The following is a 21,687-nucleotide window of genomic DNA, read 5'->3' as shown; positions in this document are numbered from 1 at the left end:
AAACAGTGACTTGCACTGAAGTGAATGACAGATGTACAGGGCAGGCATTTTACTAATTTTGGGGATGTTTGTTTTTCTCCAAAGATGGTACTGTCTGGTCATTCTGTCATGTGCAGACCAACTGCAAAATCTTTAGGAATGCTGCAGAAGGGTCTCACATCCTCCTTAATACCAGTATTTCCATGCTGAGAAATGACCATGTCCTAAAGCATGGACACAACACTGGTACATCCAAAGGGAACTGTGCAACCAGAGAAGGAGATGTACCAGTATTTCCATGCTGAGAAATGACCATGTCCTAAAGCATGGACACAACACTGGTACATCCAAAGGGAGCTGTGCAACCAGAGAAGGGCTGCTACCCCCATCTCATGGGAAACTAAAGCATAAAACAAAGGGATTTGCTTCTTCCAATGCAATAAAGGTAAACAGTGCTGAAATTACTTTCTGACCTGTAACATCCTTCACAAGGTGAAGGAAAGTTTCTTTTCCTTGAACAAAGGGGATTTTTTGCTTTAATAACAGAATGAGGAAATCCCAACCACAAGCTTTTATCCAGCTCTGCTGTAAGAGATCAAACATGGCTCCAAACCATAACAGAATTCTCTTGAGGACTGATCTTGCCCCATCCAAACAGGCTCAGCCCTGCTCCGAGTGGCACGGAGCAGGTGTGGACACTAAGGAATTGTGTGAGGCACTGCGGGATGCTGTGGGGCTGGACATTGAAAAATGATGTTGCTTTTGTTGGGAGGAAGTCCAAGTGACTTGGTGACCTCTAACTGCTGGTGTCCTGAGCTAAGGTATTTCAGAGCAGGGTTTAAATTTATTTGTCTTTCCATTTAATAAAGCCAATCGAGTTTGGAAGTCTAGCACCAAGGAAAAAATATTCCTTTCTTTGGTCAGCACCTTTATGAAGAGGCAGTTAATAGGCAATAATCCTGGGAAAGCTGGCAGCTTGAAAGCTAAAACCCCAGCACCAAGCCTAAACAAAACCCCCGTGTACTCTGACCAGCTTGAAATGTGCATAAAAATCAAAGGCAGGAGAAAAAAGGGCTCTGTGTTGGGTACAGCACTTTGAATCTCAGAGTCTTTGAAAAGTTAACACTTGTGCAGATTTAATAGGGGAAAAAATATTTAAAAAGGGGATAAGCTTTCATTGGCCACTCATCAAAAAGTGGAAGGAGTAGAAGGCAGGAGACATTTGTGTAGTGACCCACCCAGGCCATTCTCATCTTCTCAGCCCAGCCTTCACCTTTGCACCAAATTAAGCATCATCACCACCTTTTCCTTTTTAAATGTCTGGTTTTGATGGAGTTTTGGTTTTTTTTTCCCCCCTTTTTTCTTTAACCCTGCAGGTCAGTGGGCTGTTGCTGGCTATCTGAAAAAAGCAATGGTAATTTCTAACAAGTATTCCATGCTTTTGCCTGCCACTATCCAGGCCCTGGGTGTTCTTAGGGTTTCACTAGATCAGACATCTACCTAAATAAGTGAAATAAACCATTAATTAATTTGGCAGGGCTGAGTGGGCTATCTAATTCCTTACTCAAGTCACACTGTAAATATTTGGGTACCTACAAGAGACAAGCTCTCTATTTGAAGTACTTAGTGGCTGATCTTGGGTACATACAAACCTTATTTGGTTTACAGTATTTGTACATATTTAAAAATGCATATAAACTAGATTAGCCTACGGTGGGCTTTTATTGGGGCTTTAAAAGTTGGCTTCCCAAAACTTGCAGAGAAGAACTTCAGCACTGCAAAGCCAGCCTTGGCAACTGCTGCAAGAGCGAGCAACTCCTGGAGCCAACTTACACTGTACATGTATAAATATATATATAAATACATAAATAAAAGTTAATAACCCAACGAACTGAAGTATTTCCACATCTCTGCCGTATCAGGCATGTGCTGTCAATCAAAACAGAAGCCAGCTCTGCACCAACACTGGGTGTATCTGAAGGAATGGGAGGAGCGTGGTCAGCTAAAAAAATAATCTCAAGGGACCAGATCTGCAGCCCAGTATCAGCCAAAATAAGGATCCTACTGCAGACTGGATGAAGACATTAAATTCAGATTTTTAAAGGTCTTGAAAGCATCAGTGATGTGCTTAGATCCCTATGTTTTTTGACTGAATCTGGATATTTGAGGACCACATATTCACTAGGACAAGGAGACAACCGGGCTAACCATCAGCTCTGCTATTTTACCACCTGCACAGTCTTAATTGTTCTTCACCTCGATTCCAGCAGTCCAGCAGACTGATCTGTGCATCTGCCTGTATTTTGGAAACACATCTAATATCTTTGTTTGCCAAACAGATTCCCATTCAGCTCGATTACAGTTCCACTACTCTCAGCTGACACATGGGGAGAGAAAATTCTCCACACAAACAAACCCTAGACTTTATGGTAAAACAGGTACCTGCTTTAGAGTACCAAAGAACCTATAAACAAGGATCAGAATATATTGCATTTCTCTGATTTGACCTGTTTGGAAAAGCTCTTGGGCACAGTGGGTTGGTTTCCACCAAAAATAAGGGAAAAAAAAATAAAAATGAGTTAATTTTCTACTTGCTGTAGGTTTGTTCATGTAACTCCCATGAAGTTTGCCTCATCTAGATGAATTTGTCTGGCATCCTTCCTATGAACAGAGTGACATTTTTATTGTCCATTTTAGTATTTTTATTTTTCAGCTAAATGGTAGGAACTTCAAAGCCAACATCACCATTTTAGGTCTACCAGATGATACAAATTCTAAAAGACTTCCTAGTGGCAGATAAAGGTTCATTTTGACTTAGATGATATTTCCTGGGTTCTTACTTTTTTGGGGTTTGTTTCTTTGTTTTTAGTAAGAACTGGTTAATCAGGAACACTGGGCAAAACACCTTCTCATGCCTATTAGTGCAATAGCAAACAAGAAGAAAAGAAAAAATATTTATTTTCTATATGGACAACCCCATAACACTGATGACCCCAGGCTGCAGAGGTATTTGAGAAGTGCCTTTAAAAGGAACCAAACGTGGTGTCAAAAGTGACAGGAATCTCTACCTGCTGCCCAAACCCATCCTTGGAAATGTTCAAGGACAGGTTGGATGGGACTCTGAGCAACCTGGTCTAGTGCAAAGTGTCACTGTCCATGAAAAAGACAAGCTTTAAGATCCCTTCCAACCCAAATCATTCCACGATTCCATGACACTCATCCTTTGTGGTTAATCCCTGTGCAACCTGGAGCATATTTATCAACCCAGCCATCCTGGGAGAATATCATTATAAAAAGGTTCTTGGTCACGGATACTTTAAGCCAAATGCCAAATTATCCTCTTGCACTGCAAATTCCTCTGGACTTGAAACCAAGAGTAGAAATACTTCTTCGTGTGGCTGGATCACAACGTGCCAGCCTCACGCTCCAAGAGCTCCAGAAGAACAGGAATGCTGCCATTGTTTTTTTCTGGGAGAAAAAGTGCTTTTAGTGAGTAGCTGTCACCTATTTTCAAAGATAAGGACAACATACAGAGGAAGAAAGAGAAGGGAATTCTACAAAGAGTGTTAAGTTGTTCTTCATGGGAGTGTGGCGTGAGCTGATGCATTAAAAAAACCTTTATATTAAAGTGCACATTTATTTTCAATACCTCAGAAAGCATTAATAAGAACAAAAGGTCTTATCCAAGCCACAATATGTAGGTCCTTAAAAAATTCTGCATTTGTGGGCTGAAATAGATTTAAACCAGACTGGCCAATCAGCAAATTTGGACAGGGTGAATTTAAAAGACATTACCAACAGGAATCCAGAGCCAGCTCCAGCCAAACTTGATGGAAACAAAGCCATCATTTCCCATTGTCTACAGCAAGGGATAAACTGCAACACCCATGAAAACCCCCAAGTGTCAACATTTTTTGAGGCACCTTTGCACATCCATGTGCTTTGGAAGTCTCACAGATAGGACAAGCCTTACCTAGGATGACCCAGCTTGAAGAGAGGGGAAAAATTTAAAAAAATAAAGATGTGTCTGTGAACTCTGCAATGGTGAAGGCAAACAGCTTGTGTGAAAAACACACTGTGGTGACTAAGATGTTTCCAATTACAAACGGAGTGAGCAGGGCTGGCTCTGCTGGACAGCAGGGCTTGGAACGAGCCTCTCACCACCACTCCTCCGGGCTCTGCCTTCGAGGAAGGGCTCAGGCCACTGCCCAGACCACTGCCCAGCCCCAGCAACACTAAACACCCCCTTTCTTTCAAGGAGAATCTAAGAGATTTCTGCCAAACCAAAGCAGTTTTCCCCCTTTGTCCCCACCACCCCACTGGCTGGGTGAACACTAATAGTTCCCCATGTAATCACAACTCTGTTCAGCTCATATAGCATCATAGAATGATAGAAAAGGTTGGGTTTGAAGGAACCTTAGAAATCACCCAGTTGCAACTCATGCACAGGGATATCACTCACTAGATCAGGTTGGCTCAGGGCCCCATCCAACCAATTCATCACCCTCTTCTTAAAAGGAAAATTTTGTGAGATGTAGGTACTGTTTCAATCCATAAAATAGCAAGCAACAATTCCTTGTCTCAGCTTCTTGCCCCCAAACACCCCAACAGAGAAGCCCTGGCTCCTCCTCTTTGCACAGACACCCCAAACCATAACAAGAACAGGTAGAAATATAGAACTGTAGCCAGTGTAATGCAGCCAACAAAATTCTATTATTTTTAACTCAGTAAAGACACAAACCATATGAAGCAAAAATAAAGCCAGTTAGCCTAGTCAACATTAGGTCTCTTACACAAAAATTCATCAAACTTCATCACTGAACTTCCAAAACATCTTCCTGATCACCATGGCCAGGCAGTGCCACTGTAATTAAGCACGTTTTTGGGAGCAACTGCCCCTGTGCAGGAGGCAGCAGAGCCCCTGGCCATAGCCCTGATCCTGCCACCAGTAGCTTTTTGACCCAGTTCTGTCAATGTACCTATTGTAAATGCAAAATCCTTCTTCGGATTTGAAGCAGCAGCCACCTGCACAAATAAGGCCGGGTTATAACTCTGTAACCCAATACAAGCACTGGAAGCTTAAAAAGTTTGTATTCCAAAAAGCACTTCTGACCTCTTCCTTAAAAGTTCACTAATCACTTTTAATTCATAATTTATTTCCTCTTAATATACTTGCTTTATGTAATGCTCCCCTTTCTCCCCCTCCTTCCTCTCCTCCTTTCTTTTTTCTGGAAGTTCCCCAGGAGAAAATGGTATTACACAACTCCCTTGATTAACTGGAAATGAAGCTTTTCCCCCTCGGTAGTCGCGATTTGGTAGAGTTTCCAGGACATAAAGCACGGCCCAGAGTGCTGAAAGGCAGAGAGACGTGGGTGGAAGTGATCCAAAGGCCCTTAAAGTGATGGGGGTTGATCTTGGTGGTCTCCAGAGCAGAGCTCTGAAAGGCTTTACCTATTTATCAGTGGGTTAAAAAAGTTTAATATTACCATTCTTCTTGTTCCTCTGTATTTTGACTGCACAGAGTGGCATCCTAATATACAGCAATACATGATACATCTGAGATTGTGCTGGTAATGTTAAAAAAATAAATAAAAACCATGCGCCTAATTAAAACAGCTTTGTATTACAGGGAAAGGAGACTTTGCAGGGGAAGGAGAAGGTATGACAACTGCTACCCTGGCCATGCTGACACCCTGCCCATGGAAGTTTTGATGGAAAGCAGCTGGGAATGGGGTATTTTGGAGGCAAGACATCACCTGCAGTGACAGATGACCCATGCTGTACACAAGGACTTACCAACCTGCCCATCTGGCCCTGGATGGCACCCTGTGAATTATCTGTGCCCCTAAAAGCCAAACAGAACTTTTTGGGACAGCATGGTTCCATGCTGCACAACACCTCGGAATTCTGGGCGCTTTTACCCCCTCTAAGAAATTGAAAATTCTGCAAATCCAGTGTAACAGTAGCACTGAAAACTTCACCACCATGTTCTGCAAGCACAAGACCAGGTAGGACGAGCACAGCCACCTTGTCACCCCAGCCCCTTTCCCATGCACCTGCCCATAACAGCTGCATTCTGCAGCCAGGTGACATCCCATAACCCTGTTTCTTTAAGGGACAGGATGAACTGGGCCACATCTGAATGGCACAGGCAAGGGCCAAGGCTCTATTCACACTGACTCGAGGGACACAACATGTACCATGCCTTTTAAAACCAAAAATGGACAACTCCCAATTTCCATTTCCAGCCTCCTGCAACAATGCTGTGCCCTGCTGTCAAGGAACGTGTGAATAAATTGAGGAAAGAAGGTTAAAGAAGCCCAAGGGAATAGGAGTCCCTTTTTCTTTATTGCAGTTAATTTTGACAAAGGCTCTTCTGTTTCCTCTCCTCCCCCCTTTTTTTTATTTGGAAGGGCTTCGTGCCAAGCTGCATTATTCCTCTTCACCATGGTACTGCCATGAAACCCGCCTGGTATGTTTGCCTGAAAATCGCAGGTTTTCATGGAAATTGTTTTTATCTCAACAACTACTCCCTTTGTCACCTCAGACATGAAAAGAGGAGGAGAAGGGCTCAGGCTCAAATCCCATCCCAGCAAGAAACATCCATGAAAAAGCACCACGTCCTTCCAAACCCAGCCCCATGAAAACCTGCCCTCCCAACAGAGCAGAAACCCTCCAAAAACCTTTTTTACCACCTCACTCAGAACACCAGTGCAACTGCAAACCCATGAGAGATGCTGTGCACAGCCTCAGTGTGAAACAGCGGGGCTTGGGAACAAAAAGCATCCCATTGGTGGGATTGTTTTGAAGTATTTTTTAAGTGGAAATAGTTTCTTTTCTTGCAGCCCATCGTGGCAACCAGAGCCCTCTGGCTCCTGTCAGCAAGGCAGGAGCTCCTCAGGGGTGTCCTCTATTTCCAGCCTATTTACTGCTCTGTTGAGAAAGAAGCCTATAGATGCTCCAGTTCTCAGATTTGGGACTTTGGAGGGACTGGGTTATTCAACAAACCAACCCTTTCTAAACACTGTCAAAGGAGTGATTTGATGCCTTTCAGTGCTTACCATACAAAACGCTGAAAGACCAGCGGGCTTCAAAAGCCGCAGGAGCGGAGCTGGAGTTTGGCAGGAGTTCATTAGCTGCCTGTGTCCTTCTGTGTGTGGCTTGTAATTACATGCAGACCTTGTGCCAAATCCTCATCTACTGAGGGGTACCAATTAACGTGCTGCTGGATGATTCACAGGTAGCTAACGTTGAGATTTATACACCCGGCGTGCCAAATAGCCCATGCTTTTTTATTATTAATATTATTATTGTTATTACTTTAAGCTGGCCTTTTTTTCCCCTCTTTCCAAGTTATCATATAAAAACAAGGTTTTGGCAGTAAAATCGGGATTGTCCAGCCTGTTCCCAGGGCCACACACCGGTGGGCCTGATCCTGCTGACACTGTGTACCACATCTGCAGGGAAATGCACATCTCTTGGAGCATGGGACAAGGGCTTGCAAGTTAAACCACCTACAGTGTTTTCCCTTTGTAACAAGCAGAGGTTTACTGCTCCAAGGAGAAAAATTATAAAATTGAGGCACCCTTTGCACTCTATACTTGGCTTTCCTGCTGCTTGCACCCTCTTACTCCTACAGGTAGCAAAATAATAACAGCAGAAGCTTCAAGAGCAGCTGGGGGAGCTGAGGAAGCAGGTAACTAAAAGTGGTAATTCACTTTTTGAATGGGAAATGTACACAAAACTGCATCTCCTGTAGGAAAACATAACAGTTGTTAGTTTCTCTGACAAAAGATTAAAAAAAAAACCCACAACAAAAAAGAGCCTTTCTTCTCTTGAAATCTGCATCCCTTTGCCTCTCTTACTGGAGATCTGCATCCCTTTGCAGCCAGCTGGCTCCCCATGCAGCCCTTGGCAATTAAAACCTTGGGAAGTCAAACACAACAGCATGGAAGTGAGCCTTTTGTTTTCCTGTTTTGTCATTCCTATCTTGTGTTTGATCCCAAGATTTCTCAGGCTAGAGGGAAACTGTGGGCCCAGTGGAGCATCTTGGCACTGGCTGGGCACAGGTCTCCAAGCTTGCTGCTTTGCCACTGCTGATGGTTTTCCCATGGGGAGCACGGCCTCATCTCCTTCTGCTTGACTTTCTCTTTTCCAAAAAACACTGCTCCTCAACCCTGGGGGATAACAATTCCAGGAGGGCTGCAAGTACAACCCAACGCTCGCACCGCTTTATCCTTCTCTAATAAACCTTTCACTGCATTTGACACGATACAGGTCTTGTCCAGCCACGAAAGCTTTCCTGCTTATCAGGAGAATTTTTAATCAACCAGCAGGGAAAACATGGCCTGACATTTTATTGCTTCCTTGTGCTTTGCTTTTAGATGTTTCAGTTTCTTCTCTGGCTAATCTCTTTAGCCAGGGATCAGTGGAAAGCCTCAAGTTTTCCATGCCCAGCAGCTTCCCCTGGATCATTTGGAGTCAGGGCAGGCAGAGGAGCGTGGGGACACTGGGGGGTTTATGGTGGGATGGAGAAGAAGGCACCAAGCTCTCGATTCACTGCAGGTTCTGGAACAGGGTTTTGTCCTGGCCACAATTACAAAACAACAAACAACGTCTGTGGGGAAGGGTCATAAGAAGTTCAGCTTTCCTCTATTAAAACCATCTGGTGCCTATAAAAAACCCCAACTGGTTGGTTGGGATGGTTGGTAGCACCTCCTCCCCGCTCAGCTTTCCTGGCACCTCACGGGAACGTGGTGGCACCAGAGGTGTCACAGTGAGGGACAGGGCTGCCATGGGAACAGGGGGCCTGGCAGACACCCCCTCCACTTTGCATCCCTCCTGCTGCAAAGAAGGTGCCCCAGCATCCACCTCATTTCACTTCTTATCTGATTCAGAACTTCTTTATGAGGTGCCTGTCCCCTCAGGAACGCCAGCTCCTGCCAGAGTGCCCTCAGCGAGCCCCTGAGAGGGCTGAGCTTTCTGAGCAAAATAAAACATCCCTGTGAGGCCTGCGTGGGACCCTGAAAAGGGTTTCTCCAGGTCACAGTCACCAAAGGGTCCCCCTCCAGCATCAACAGCGAGAGGCACCGCCAAACCTGCAGGGGATGGGAACCTTTATTAAAAAACAACAACAACAACAACAACAAAAAACCTAAACCTCTCCTTTGTTTCCAACAGAAATAAAAGAAAGGGGGGTGAAAAAAAAAAAAGGAAAAGAAAAAGAAAGGAGAGGAGAGCTTAGAGCCAGCTCCCCAGCCTGTAACACAAAACCAGGCTGTGCTGGGAAACCTTACACCACGCGGCATCCAGCTCATGTACTCCTGCTCCGCTCGCCGCCTCCCGGATGCTTCCCCAAGCCCAAACTGCCCTTGAGAGAAGCCAAGCCTCAGGCTCTGCTGAAAAGCCTCTTTGTTTGGATTCCCTTTCCAAATCAGCGTATCCTGAGATTGAACTCCCTTCCACCCCTCTGCAGGGCTTTTTCATGTTGGGATGCCTTTGGCAGCAGCCAGATCTGCCGGCAGGTTTGCGGTCCCGTAATAGCGCGCAGCCCGCCGAGCCGGGCACCCTCAGCACCAGGAACTTTCTCCACCATGAGGGAGAGAAAGGCAGGGAGCAAGAAAGTGTTGCAGAATTACTTCAAAAGATCCTTTAATCATGGATTGTGAACAGAGGAGCTGAGTTCTCCTTAATTAAACAATAGCTTTAATCAGCCTTCAATAGCTGGCATTACTCAGAGGGTGGTGAGGCCTTGGCTCAGGTTGCCCAGGGAAGCCGTGGCTGCCCCATCCCTGGAAGTGTTCAAGGCCAGGTTGGACAGGGCTTGAAGCAACCTGGGGTAGTGGAAGGTGTCCCTGCCCATGGCAGGGAGTTGGAACCAGATGAGTTTTAAGGTCCCTTCCCACCCAAACCATTCCATTGCATGACACTGAGGCTCACCAGTGAGCTGACCATTTAGACTGGTGTAACTGAAAGGAAACCAAACCAGACAAGGCATCAGAGAAATGCAGGCATGAGGTCTGGACCATGCACACATCACCAGGAGGGTCTGACTCCAAGTACTGCTGTGAGCTTTCCATACAAGCCCGAGGCCATCACTCACTGAGGCCTTCAAGACAGGCCTCATGTCCATCACCCACTGTGCACAGAAAAAAAATACTCACTGTATTTTTAATAAATAAAATGCATTTTCTTGCACTGCCCACTCTGTCTGCAAGCTCAGGGCACAACTCCGCTACATCCACACAGCCCCTGAAGGCAATGGGGGTCTCCCCTATGTCCCTCGGGACTTGGAAATGCCCCAAAATCCCGCGTTCCCACAAAAGGCAGATATATGGTGATCCCAGGGCAGGATGTCTGCTCCAGCACTGACCCAGCTGAGACCCACAAACAGAACCAAGGTGGCAATTTCACCCCTCAGAGAAAACACAGCAGATCTTGCAGCAAGGAAGTGTTAATGAGAGTATCAGCCTGACACCTCACCCTGACACTAAAGGGAAAACCTCTCTTCCCCAAAACCAGCCTCAGGCCAAGGACTTAAAGCAATTTCACAGGGGAATAAGATGTTTTTCACTTGCAGGCAGCTGTAATTTTCCTCAGTGTTACATCTTTCCCTGTGAAAGCAAAACCCTGAGATTTAAGCAGGTGGATTTTCAGGCTGTAGACCCAATACCCACTTGTGGCAGAAAGCTTCAGCAAGAGCAAAAGCAAAGTACCTGTTGTTATATCCACAATCCTGGTGTATCCCAAACACTATCCTACTTGTCTGGCAATTTCAAACATGCTGCATGCCTAGATTCTGCAGTGGCTCTGAGAGTTTTACACACTGGGAAACTTCTTTGTGCCCATGGTGATTTATCAAAACAGGCTTTCTCCAAAATGCTATCTGCTTTTCCATGGGTTCTGCATTTAACAAAGATTCGTACCAGCACAGTAAGAAAAAGAAATGCCACAAAACTTCTCCTTTAAGGCAAAAAAAAAAAAAAACCAAACCACCCAACCCTCACAGCCCAATGCTTTAGAAATGCTTCCACATGCTAATCAGCCTCCTATTCAGTTCCACACTGAATAGGACTCCAACAATGACAAAGAAATACGCTGAACCTATCCCACATTTCATCCCCTTCACTCAAAATGTTGCTGTTACCTTGGTTTTCAGCCGCTTTGTGAGAGCTGCAGCAGAATGACAGCTGCATGCTAAAGCTGCAGGGATGGTCAAGAAACCAGGAGGGCTGGATGAAAAAATATCTGGCCCAAATTATGTGGGGGAAAAAATGGGATTATCTGAGGGGATAGTAACTGATGCTGCAAATTTTTATGAGTTAATAAGAAGGGGAAAAAAAAGCAAAAAAAGCCCCTGAGTCCTCTATGAAAAGCACAGCCTCTTGTGGTCAGGCAGCAAAGGGAACTTTCTCTCAGCCTGGGAAGTATGAATAGGATAAAAGCCCCTCCAAGCCTTCCCTTTGAGAATCATCCATTTTTGTAATGTATTATCAACAGGCAAATGCCTTATTGCAGCTTTTCCTCCACATCCTTAACCTGAAAAACTCCAGCTCTTATTCTGGGAAAGGACAAGGCAGCTCCTGCTGCAGTGGGTGAATCCAAGGTTGTTTCCCTTTTCTGCAGAGCATGGAAGCACCAGAACAGAGGCACCTGGGTAAGTTTTCACAGGAATTCAGATGGGAAGCTCCAGGACAGGTGCACACATGTCCTAGGGACACACTTCAGCCCAAGCCCTGGCAGTCACAGACTCCCCCACAGTCGTCGAGGATCTGATTTCAAGATGCTTTGGGAGGCCTGGCAGAAGCACTGAAGTTTGCAGCTCCAACGCGGAGTTCAGGAAGGAATCAGAGGTGCCTCAGCAGCTCTGAAAGCCCCACTGGGCACCTGGGTGCCTCTGTACTGGAAACACTGCCTTCAAAGTGTGCCCTCGCCGGGCTCCAGCGCCTGCCCACGCGCCGAGGTGATGCTGCTCCTTCTGCTCCCTGTCTCCCCAGATTAGAAACTCCCAGAGGCACAAACCTCCCGTGACGTGCCCGGGCAGGACCAAGGGCAGCACAGCCTGGCACAGGGATCCTCGGCCCAGCACTTGGATTCAGGGAGAAGCAGCTCCCCAAAAAGCAAGGGCCATCTGATCAGTGATCAAAGAGCCGCTCCAGAAACCTGCTAACACCAAACTGATTCACAGCTATCAACTTCAAAGGAGTTTTGCTGCCTGCCATCAGCTCGCCAGCCATCCAAAATTACTCCCTGAGCATCACTCAGAACACAAATGCACCCAGTGGTTACTGACCAGACCTGCTTATCAGCATTTCATCACGCTGTTTGCGACTTTCCCTTTGGAAACTAGCACTTTAAAGGGTGGTGGGCCTTGCAGGAAAGCCTTGGAAGCCCTCAAAATGCTTGGGATGTGGGTTGCCACGGCCACTGTGCTGCTACAAAGACCAGAGCAAAGTCCTTGCTGTCAGCTGGCTGGGAATGATAACCAGGGCTGGGCTGGCTGCTCCCTCCAGGCTTAAAGGAAAGCCCATCACACCACCCCCCCAAAAAAGTCATAAATAACCTGCTGAGTGTCAAAGAGACAGGAAGCCCAGACCCCATTTGGCACATTGGCTTTCAAATTCAGTGGCTGGACACTTGGACGATATGATGAGGTCTCAGCTTCATATTAATGCTCAATTAACAGAAATATAATTAATATCTGTATGCAGAGCCTGCATGCATGGGCAGGCAACAGGGCACCGCTGGCTAGTCAAAAATGGCAGTAATTTTTTATGATTTTACAGGTGAAAGCAGCTAATTTCTTCTTTTGTGCAGCACCAGACTGACACTTTTGGGAGGCAGAAGCTCTCTGAAGGAGTATCATTTCCTTCAGAAGGGATGGCTGCCCAAAACATCTCACCAGTAACTTTCACTTCTTCTCTTTAAAGCCAGGAAAGGAAGAACCACACTGTTCTCAGCTCCAGCAGCCACAAAAGATGATGAGGCGCCAAGAGTCTGACACCTGCAAGCTCCTGAAGCAGTGAGGGACAGCTCGGTCCCACAGCCACCTTTGGTGTTCAGGGCAAGCTGTGGGTGAACCCAGCAATGCCAACTGCTCCAGCCTCAATCTGCTGTGTTTTCCAAGCATCACAGGCTATGCCCAGCGGTGTGTTTTACCAGAAAACCTGGAGGCACCTCCCAAGCCCCTCAGTGCTGTGACGAACACACTTCCACATCTTTCTGGGCAAGAGATGCAGAACTATGGGAAAGCAGTAGAGGATTATGAGCACCCTCCACTGAGTCAGTGTCACCACCAGTGTCAGAGCAGCTGCAGCTCCATCTGGGCTCTGGCTGGCAGCCCCAGCCTGGCCCTGAAGGAGGGCACCATGTGCTCAGAGAAGACAAGGTCGTGCATGGATGCAGTCCTGTTCCAGGGCTGGAACAGGAACACACAGCACAAAGAGCACAGGCATTTTCAGAGCATCACAAGCTCTGGAGTTAAATTACATGTTCTGCTTGTAACTTGGCTTGATGCAGAGTCTGTTTTCAACCCTCTGTCTCCAAAACATCCAGCACATGTGAAAAACAAGCCCACTTACGTGACTGACTCCAAAGGATGGAGTTCCATAGGAATTTCTGGTACTTCCAAACCTGCCACGACAAAGCTGATTTTCAAACTCATTCATGCATTCTCTTGGTAACAAACTTATGCTGAAGGCCTGCTTTCAAACTGTTTGCATCAAAATCCAAATGAAGACGCCTCAAATTCCCTGGGTTTCGTGGCATTCTGATTCCTCAGGTCGAACTGGAGGAGCAACTTCTGCTGATCACGATCCCACTAATGCAACTGAGCCCTTGCGTGCAGCTAAGAGGCAAGAAGGGATTCTCCAATTTCCCAACAGCTGCTCCAACACATCCCTGGCCACAGACACCTGATCCACACGAAGGAACTTTCCACCTGCTCTAAAATTGTGGAGCAGGTAGTGCTCCTCCAAGGTGGATGTCATGGGAGAGAGTGAAATGGAGATGGGGTGGCTTTGAAAGGGATGCAAATGCCCTTCTGGGAAAAGGAGCCACTGATCCATGAGGAAATGTGACACATAGGGCACCCTTCTCCCAGCTTTTGGTATCTGGAAAAAAACCCACCCAGCTGAGGTATCTGGAAAGGCAGATGGAAGGCTGGCCACAGGCTGGGCCTCCAGACACACTGGCAAGAGAGGAAGCACAGAAGTGCATTCAAAAACTGACTTCAGACTTTTATAATTACAGGATAAGCGCTGGATTACTTTAATTCACCTCTTTCATTGAGGTTTTATCATTCTCATTTCTGAGCCTTTTTGTTTGTTTGAAATATGAAACCTGACCTATCGGAAGAGCCGAACAAGGCCCTAAGACACAACAAAAAGGAAGAAAATGTAAAAAAAAAACCCTAAAAAAAAAATATATGTACGTATATATGTATGGTAGCATTCATACAAAACCCCAGCTGGCAGGGGGGAAAGCCACATCCTGGGAGGGGGTTTCCCTGCTTCCTTCCCCCGCTGGGACACAGCCCCTTGGGATGCCAGGGAAGCTGCTGTTCCCAGCTCTGGCTGTGTGAATGCTGGGATAGGAGGGTTTGAAGGCTGCTGCCTTTCCCCACGCTGCCTTCAACAGGCAGGCCCTTGTTCCAGGCACAGGCAGGCCGGGAGACCACAACGGTCCCTTCTGGATTACTATGGATGAAGTGGGAGCATTGTATGAAGGGAATGGGGAGGATGGAGCCTGCTCCGCCAGAGCAGAGCTGGGCTTTTGCCTCCCCCTCTTTGAAGGATTTCAGGCAGAGATGGGGCCACACAAACACCCTGCCTATCTCAGATGCTGAAGAGGGGGCCTGGTTTGCCAGAGGTTCCCCAGCTGTGGTATGCAAACCATTTTTGGGTGGTACACAGAGCACATGCATCCACCAGCCTGTATCCAGACAAACAGAGTCAGACCAAAGCAGCCCAGGAAAGGCATGCATATTAAATTGAGATTTAAAGGGTATAAAAATAATCCGTTTGATCTGGGAGTGATGTTTATATTATTTTCTGTGCTCACTACAAACAGACAATTAAAAAAATGTCATCTGCTGTAATTGTGATTCCCATCTCCTGCCTGTCTCAGCAGCAGGTACACAGGATTCAAAGCACTCCTGGCCATGAAGAAGTTGCATATAATTCTGCTTTTCCTGGAGACACATCTTCAGGCTGGCCAAGTTCCACCAACTCAGGAAAGCCAACAGATTTATACCCCTGAGGACTCAGTCTGCCATAGGTACAGCATTTCCTTGTTCTGCAATTAACACCTCAAGTATAATTGTCACTAATAATCTCTTTTTGATAGGTCGGTTGTCTTTTTTTTTTTGTTTGTTTGTTTTCACAAAGCAAATGCAGAAAAAGTGGATTTCAGACACCTCCAAAATATTTCTCTTGCCTTTACTTCCAGTCATCTTTGGCTCCTTTGGTCTTTCAAGGGAGGCACAACAGATGGGTATCACACTTTAGGTGCTGACTGCTGGTTCAATAAGAAGCTTTTCCAAAAAAAAAAAGCTCCTTTACTCCCAACTTCTGGCAGAGTCCAACTGCAAAACAACCTCATGCCAAGGTACCACTTCTGCCAACCTGCCTGTGCCAGATCACCTCCAGAGCAGCCATCCCTGGCCAGGAGCTCGCTGCCACCAGGAGATCCTACAGGTTGTGGAGACATACATAAACATTAACGACCAAACCCCACCTAGGGATGCTCAAAACACGATGACGACTCTCCACCCACACAGCTTCTCCCGTGTGGTGTGGGCTCGGTCCTCCCCGACACGGAGGAGACACAGTGTGGAGAAGGCATCACCGAGGGGCTGGGACTGTCCAGCTGGTTTGGTACAGTCAGGTCTTGCTGTCCCTTGCTGGAAACAAGAAATGGTTGGCTCAGTGTCTTCTTCAGGTGCACAGAAAGATGCGACCCATGTGACAAGTGTGTGCTGCGCAGCGGGGCAGTCCTAAAAATAAAAACAACAGCCCCAACCCAAACAAAGTGAAGTTGCTTAGCTCATCACATGCAGCTTTACACCATCCAAATAACTCTAACCTCACCCCTCATCTCCAATTCCTCCCACTCCTTACACTTAGATGACAATCCCAGGCCTGTTTGCACCAATTTTTGTGATGAAGCGACAGGACCCCTGGCAGAGCTCAAATCCTTTTTGCTTCTGAGAGCTGGAGGACTACACAATTTTCTACACAGAAGAGGGAAGTCAAGAGTAATCTAAACTGTTAGCCCAAATTATAAGATTATATACCCACTTACATAAACATGTCAAGGTCCAGCTAACATAAATATTTACTTTCAAAGTTCATTTTAGCATCAAGCTCGCTACAGGAGATGCCAAATTTGTGAGAAAGCTGAAGAGATATTAAGGTTGTAAGAGGTCTATCCATCTGTTGCTTCAAAAAAACCTTCCCAAGGCAGTAAAACTTGTGTTGCACAGATTAACTGGGATTGACAGAAGAGAGAAAATTAAATTAGAGGCAGAAAAGAAGAAGGGCAGTAAATTATGTGCAGTTTACATCCCACCAGCCTGAAACATATGCTCCCATAAAGCCAATTTCCACAAGCCTCAGAAGCAGGTATGCCAGAGGAAATCCTTCTATTTTATGGCACAAGCAGGACTTTTTGGAAGCTGTTTTACCTGCACAAGCTGCACAAATACAAGCTACTGAAGACCCTCATCTGCCCTATCACCCTTGCTGACACAGCCTTCCCCTCTTCCGAGATTAAACGCTTGACTTAGCACCCATCAGCAGAGCACAGGTGGCTGCTCAGATCTTGCTGAACACCAGGAGTCCCTGCCAAGGGAAAACAGCAGGTCTGAGAGGAGTAAATTTAACCCTAGATGCTACATCTGTGGGGCCATGCTCCGAAACATTCCTCCTCAAGGGTCAGGGCAGGAGGCTTTTCCCCACCTGGCCATGTCTCCTGCATCAGGAGGAGGTTTGGTGGCTGTTGCAGGATAGAAAACCCCATGGCACCAGGGAAAGTTGTCCCCTGAGATCTGCCCCAGCCAGGCTCACCCCAGCTCCCCCAAATAACAACTCCAAGCTCCAGGCAGGAGGTGCAGGAAACTCCTGGCAGAGGGATGGGCGGCGGATGATCAGATGAAGGTGGAGTGAGGTGCACCCATCACGCCTCTTGTTTTGCTGCTCAGAGAGTTCCCCACTGCTCTACGAAGTAAAGACACCAACCAGCTCAGCAGGAGGAATGTCAGACCTGCTCAGACCCCCTCCATCGCATTTTCAGATGTTTTACAGTGATCAGGAGACAGGGACAGGGCAGCGGGGACTCTTCCACACCACCAAGCTCGCCTGTGGCCCTAACAATTTCAGGAAGCATCTTCCACTCCTCTAAACAGAGCCCTCCCAAGAGGAGGAAGCAGATGGAGAAAGTTATTTTCCCCCCTTGCATGACCTGCTTTAATAAATGCACACTCAGTTCTTTTCTGCCTTTTTTTATGGAGTTAAGCACGGGCACGGAATTTCTGGGAAGTTCACAGTGTCGGTGATCAAACCTCTTGTTCATGCAAGAGCCCAGGGATTTATGAGTGCCAAGTGCACTCATTAGAGGAGTGGGCTGGTCATTCAGGAACATCCAGCTCCCTGCCAACTCAACTCAAGTTGGAAGTGCAGGAAAAATGGAAGGTTTGGTGCAGTGGATCTTCATCCAACCCGCTCCACCAGCCATTGGCTCCGTGACCCTGTTCCCCAAGAAAAAAAAGATACAAATCTTCCTCTCATGCATTTGCTATCGAGATAACCATTGTACTGCTTAAGGATGAAAGACAAAAGTGGATCTTTCTAACTACTCTCACCAAATTAAAGCTGAAGGAAGCTCCTGATAGTTCAGCTTTACTAATTCAGACTTTCTTAGATGTTTATGGTAATTGTCTTCTGGGTAATTTGTTTAAATTTGTGTGTAAACAAAGGGTTTGTACACATCTACAACCTCACACAGAGTGTGTCATTTCTGAAAAACATTCCAGCCGTAGTTCCCTCTTTTCATTTTCCCCTCAGAGAAAACCAATCCAAGGCTGAATTATGGCATTACCTGCAGCAGGAACCAGTGCAGCGTCACAGGCTTCTGCAAATCAAATGGCCACTTTTAATATTTCCTAAAGTGATCCTCAAATGAGAAAAAGCCTTCTGTTTCCCTGCTTCTCTGAATGTCTTTGGGCAACTGCTCAAGAGGCGTAACTCAGTCTGACTGCACTGGAGGCCACTGGCCATGTGCCCACATGCACCAGCATTAGATCTCTGCTGGTCCCTCCACCTCAGAAGAACTCATTTCACCCAATTCTGCTCCTTGTTATCTCACATGGGACTTTTTTTCCCCACTGTAAATGTAAATATCCATCAACATGTACCAGTCCACCTTTCTCTTACAGGAAGGATTCAGCTAGGGCACTTTTTTTCAACTTCACAAATGTTTTTTTGGGGATTTTTTTAACAAGAAAATGGGAATCAAGTACTTGCAAACTATAAGCTCATAGTCTCCCCTAGCAAAAGGCAGAAGGAAGAGCAAGCCAAGCCTCCCATGAGTGGGGCAGCTTTGACAGCAACTCATGCCCAGTCATCCACTGACAGGTCCGATACTCCTGGTCCTGGTCCGGGTGTATTTGCAAAGCCCATCCCCAAACACACATCATAAGTTATCCATCCCCAAACACACATCATGGGCTCTCCATCCCATAATCATCTCCCTCACCGTGTCCCACCCATGCCCTTCACCTGCCAGTGATCAGTCAGATCTAAACTTTCTGCTGCATTCATGCTCTTGCATTTAAATGGTCCTCACCCTAAAAAAACACAGCAAGCACCTGCCAGTGATCAGTCAGATCTAAACTTTCTGCTGCATTCATGCTCTTGCAATGCTCCTCACCCTAAAAAAAACTCAACAACAAAACAACAACGAAGAACCCCAACAAAAACCCCAAAACAACCCAACTCTGGTGTTTATTTCCTGATTTCCACCTGTAGCAACCTGAAACAAAGCAACAATCACAGTTTTGCTGTATCACATTACTCCCTGCTAACAATACTTTCCAGTGAAGCTTGATAAGTCCTGTTTATCCAAACTAGCACAAGTAGAATAACACATGTCAACCAACTGCTTTTCCATTTAGGACCCTTAGCCCAGAGAAGGGGAAGCAAAACCCTTTCCCCATTCAAATAGCACCTACTCATGCCAGGAACGCCTCAAGTCAAGAAAACTTGGGTAAATAAAAGTTTAAAAGTTCTGACTCTTAGGAGCTGTTTTACTAGGAATTCGACTTTCTGCTTAAATAAGTGAGGTAAGTCCAGCTAGTTATGCTCCTACTTATATTAGTTTCATATATGGGATACCAAGTATTTTTATTTTTTCCAGATCTGAGAAGATGAAGCTTTCTGTGCTGGCCCCTATTCTTGTGGGAATATAAAGAGAAAACCCTCCTAATGTATTAGTGCCCCCTAATATACACCAGATGATCAATAAACTGCATAAAAATTAAATCAAACTGACAGTCTTTAAAAAATGGGCTCTAAGCAGAAACAATTGTTTTAAAGACTGTGGTGTCTGGAGTATTAAACTCACGTGCTGTTGTGTTATTAATCTCTTTGTTGGAAGCCGGTTGATTTCCCCTGCCTGTGTCTGTCAATTAAATATTCAGCATCGCAGCCACAATGGAAGGGTTGATGTTTTGGAATGCAAAAAGTTTTTTTGAGACTCGCTGTTGACAGTTCCCTTCCATGCCACAGCATCTCCAAAACCCATCACAACTCCCAAAAACCGAGCAGGCAGGCAAACCCAAACCTCTGCCAGGGGCTGCGAGAGCTCTCCGGGATGAGTTTAGCGAGATGCGAGAAAGAGAGGAGCGCTGGTAAAGCCGCCAGCAGAGCGACACGGCAACCAGAGCGGCAAGAGTTGCTGTTTTCCATTATTAACCAAAACACGAGCCGGGCTGAGCGTAGAGCGCTGCCTCCACCTGGAGCTGGCCCCGGCGCCGCCGAGGTGCCGCCGAGGCAGCGCCGGGAGCGGGGCCCGTGCCGGGGGCAGCCCCGGGGCGCATCCCCGAGCCCACAGTGCCCCCTGCGCACCGCCGGGGCCGCTCCCCCACGGCCGGCAGCGGGGCCGCGGGGCCCGAACAGCAGCCAATCACCCATAATGAGGGCATCGGGGTGCGGGGCTGCAGTGCCCGGCTCTCCCCGCGGAGACCCCCGGCCGCCCCCCGCGCTCCCCAGCCCGGCGCGGCCGCTCCCCGGCTTCCCCGCTCGCCGCCCGGCCCGGCTCTCCCGGCGGCCCCGCTCCGCTTTTGTTTGGGAAGCGGCGCGGCCGGGGCACGGCCGAGTTCTGCCTGCCCGCCGCCGAACTTTCCCAAAAGTTTTTCCCGGGGAGCGGAGGGGGTGCGGGAGCGGGGAGAGGGGGCGCGGAGCCCGCGGTGCTCACCCATGACGAGGCAGAGGCAGTCGAGGCAGATGAGCAGGGCTTTCTTGCTGCTGCTCTTGGCCGGGTTGTTGTTGAGCGCCGGGCTGCCCCCATTCTTGCTCTCCGGCGGGATCGCCTTGTCGTACTTGTAGCTCTGCATTATCGGGGGCGAGCGCCCGGGACGAGCCGTGCCGAGCCGAGCCGAGCCGAGCCGAGCCGCGCCGCCGCCGGGCTCGCACGCCGTGCGCCGGGGAGGTGCTGCCCGCGCCGCCGGAGCCGCTCCCGGCCTCTCCGGTGGGGCACGGGAGGCGAGAGAGGCAGGCGGGTCTTCCCAAGGAGAGAGGAGGGCGAAAAAAAAAAAAAAAAAAAAAACAAAAAAAGAAAAAAAAAAACAAAAAAAACCCCAAAAAAAAAAAAAAAAAAAAAAACAAAAAAAGAAAAAAAAAAACAAAAAAAACCCCAAAAAAAAAAAAAAAAAAAAAAACAAAAAACAAAACCCCAATCACCAGGAAAGCAGCGAAGGGGCAGCGAGTGAGAAGTTTGCGGGTTGTCCCAAAGGCGGTGGAAAAGTCCTGGAGGAACGCCGGGGGGAAGGACTAAAAAAATAAAAAGCGTGTATATATATATATATTTTATATATATATATATATATATATATATATATGTGTGTGTTTCTATGTGTGTATGAAGGTCTCAGTCCGGGAGAAGGTGCGGGGCGATGCTGCCCCGGGGGCAGGTGGGCTCCGCTGCGCTGCGCTGCGCTGGGGGCTCCCGCCGCGCCCGCCCCGGCCGCTCTGGGAGCCACCGGCTCGGTTCTGCACTTTTATTTCGCGAGGCGCTTTCCACCCCTCAGGAAAAAAAAAAAAAAAAAATCAGTCACTTCGCCTCGGATGGGATATCCAAGTAAGCACAGCCCCTTTCCTGCATCTGACATTTTACATAGATAATTAAGTCCACATTTTTTTCCTGAGGGAAGTTTAAAAAAAAAAAAAAAAGTTAGGAGCTAAGTTTTCTCTCGCAGACCAGAAGGAGGGAGCCTCTAGCGTTCGTTCGTACAGGAGTGCAGGGGGGAAAGGAAAAAAGGAAAACAACCAGGCGATCCAAGGCTGCAGGACTCCCGAAAGCTGGGAACCGTGCAAGGGGCAGAAAACTAACAACAAAAAATAACTTCATAAACATTTTTCTCATGTTTTTTTCTCCCTGCCCTCCAGCTCTGTTCCGTGTGCTGAGGCAGGGGAGGGGACATGATGTGTGGGG

At 47.1% G+C, this 21,687-nt stretch overlaps 1 protein-coding gene across 1 annotated transcript in view; it reads right to left on the bottom strand.

Moving 5' to 3' along the window:
* PLPP3 (phospholipid phosphatase 3) overlaps positions 1-20,836 on the bottom strand; it is a 43,875-nt gene extending 23,039 nt beyond the window's left edge. Inside the window, exon 1 of the mRNA XM_041421513.1 lies at positions 20,452-20,836. Within this exon, the coding sequence (XP_041277447.1) occupies positions 20,452-20,590 (139 nt within the window). The 5' untranslated portion in view covers positions 20,591-20,836. The remainder of the gene's footprint in view (positions 1-20,451) is intronic.
* Between the last annotated feature and the right edge of the window lie 851 nt (positions 20,837-21,687).

The sequence above is a fragment of the Onychostruthus taczanowskii genome, unplaced genomic scaffold, assembly GCF_017590055.1.
Source record: "Onychostruthus taczanowskii isolate IOZ18803 unplaced genomic scaffold, ASM1759005v1 scaffold7, whole genome shotgun sequence".
Lineage (NCBI taxonomy): Eukaryota > Metazoa > Chordata > Aves > Passeriformes > Passeridae > Onychostruthus > Onychostruthus taczanowskii.
The sequence above is the reverse complement of the archived record's forward strand: the minus strand, read 5'-3'. Positions and strand labels throughout refer to the sequence as shown.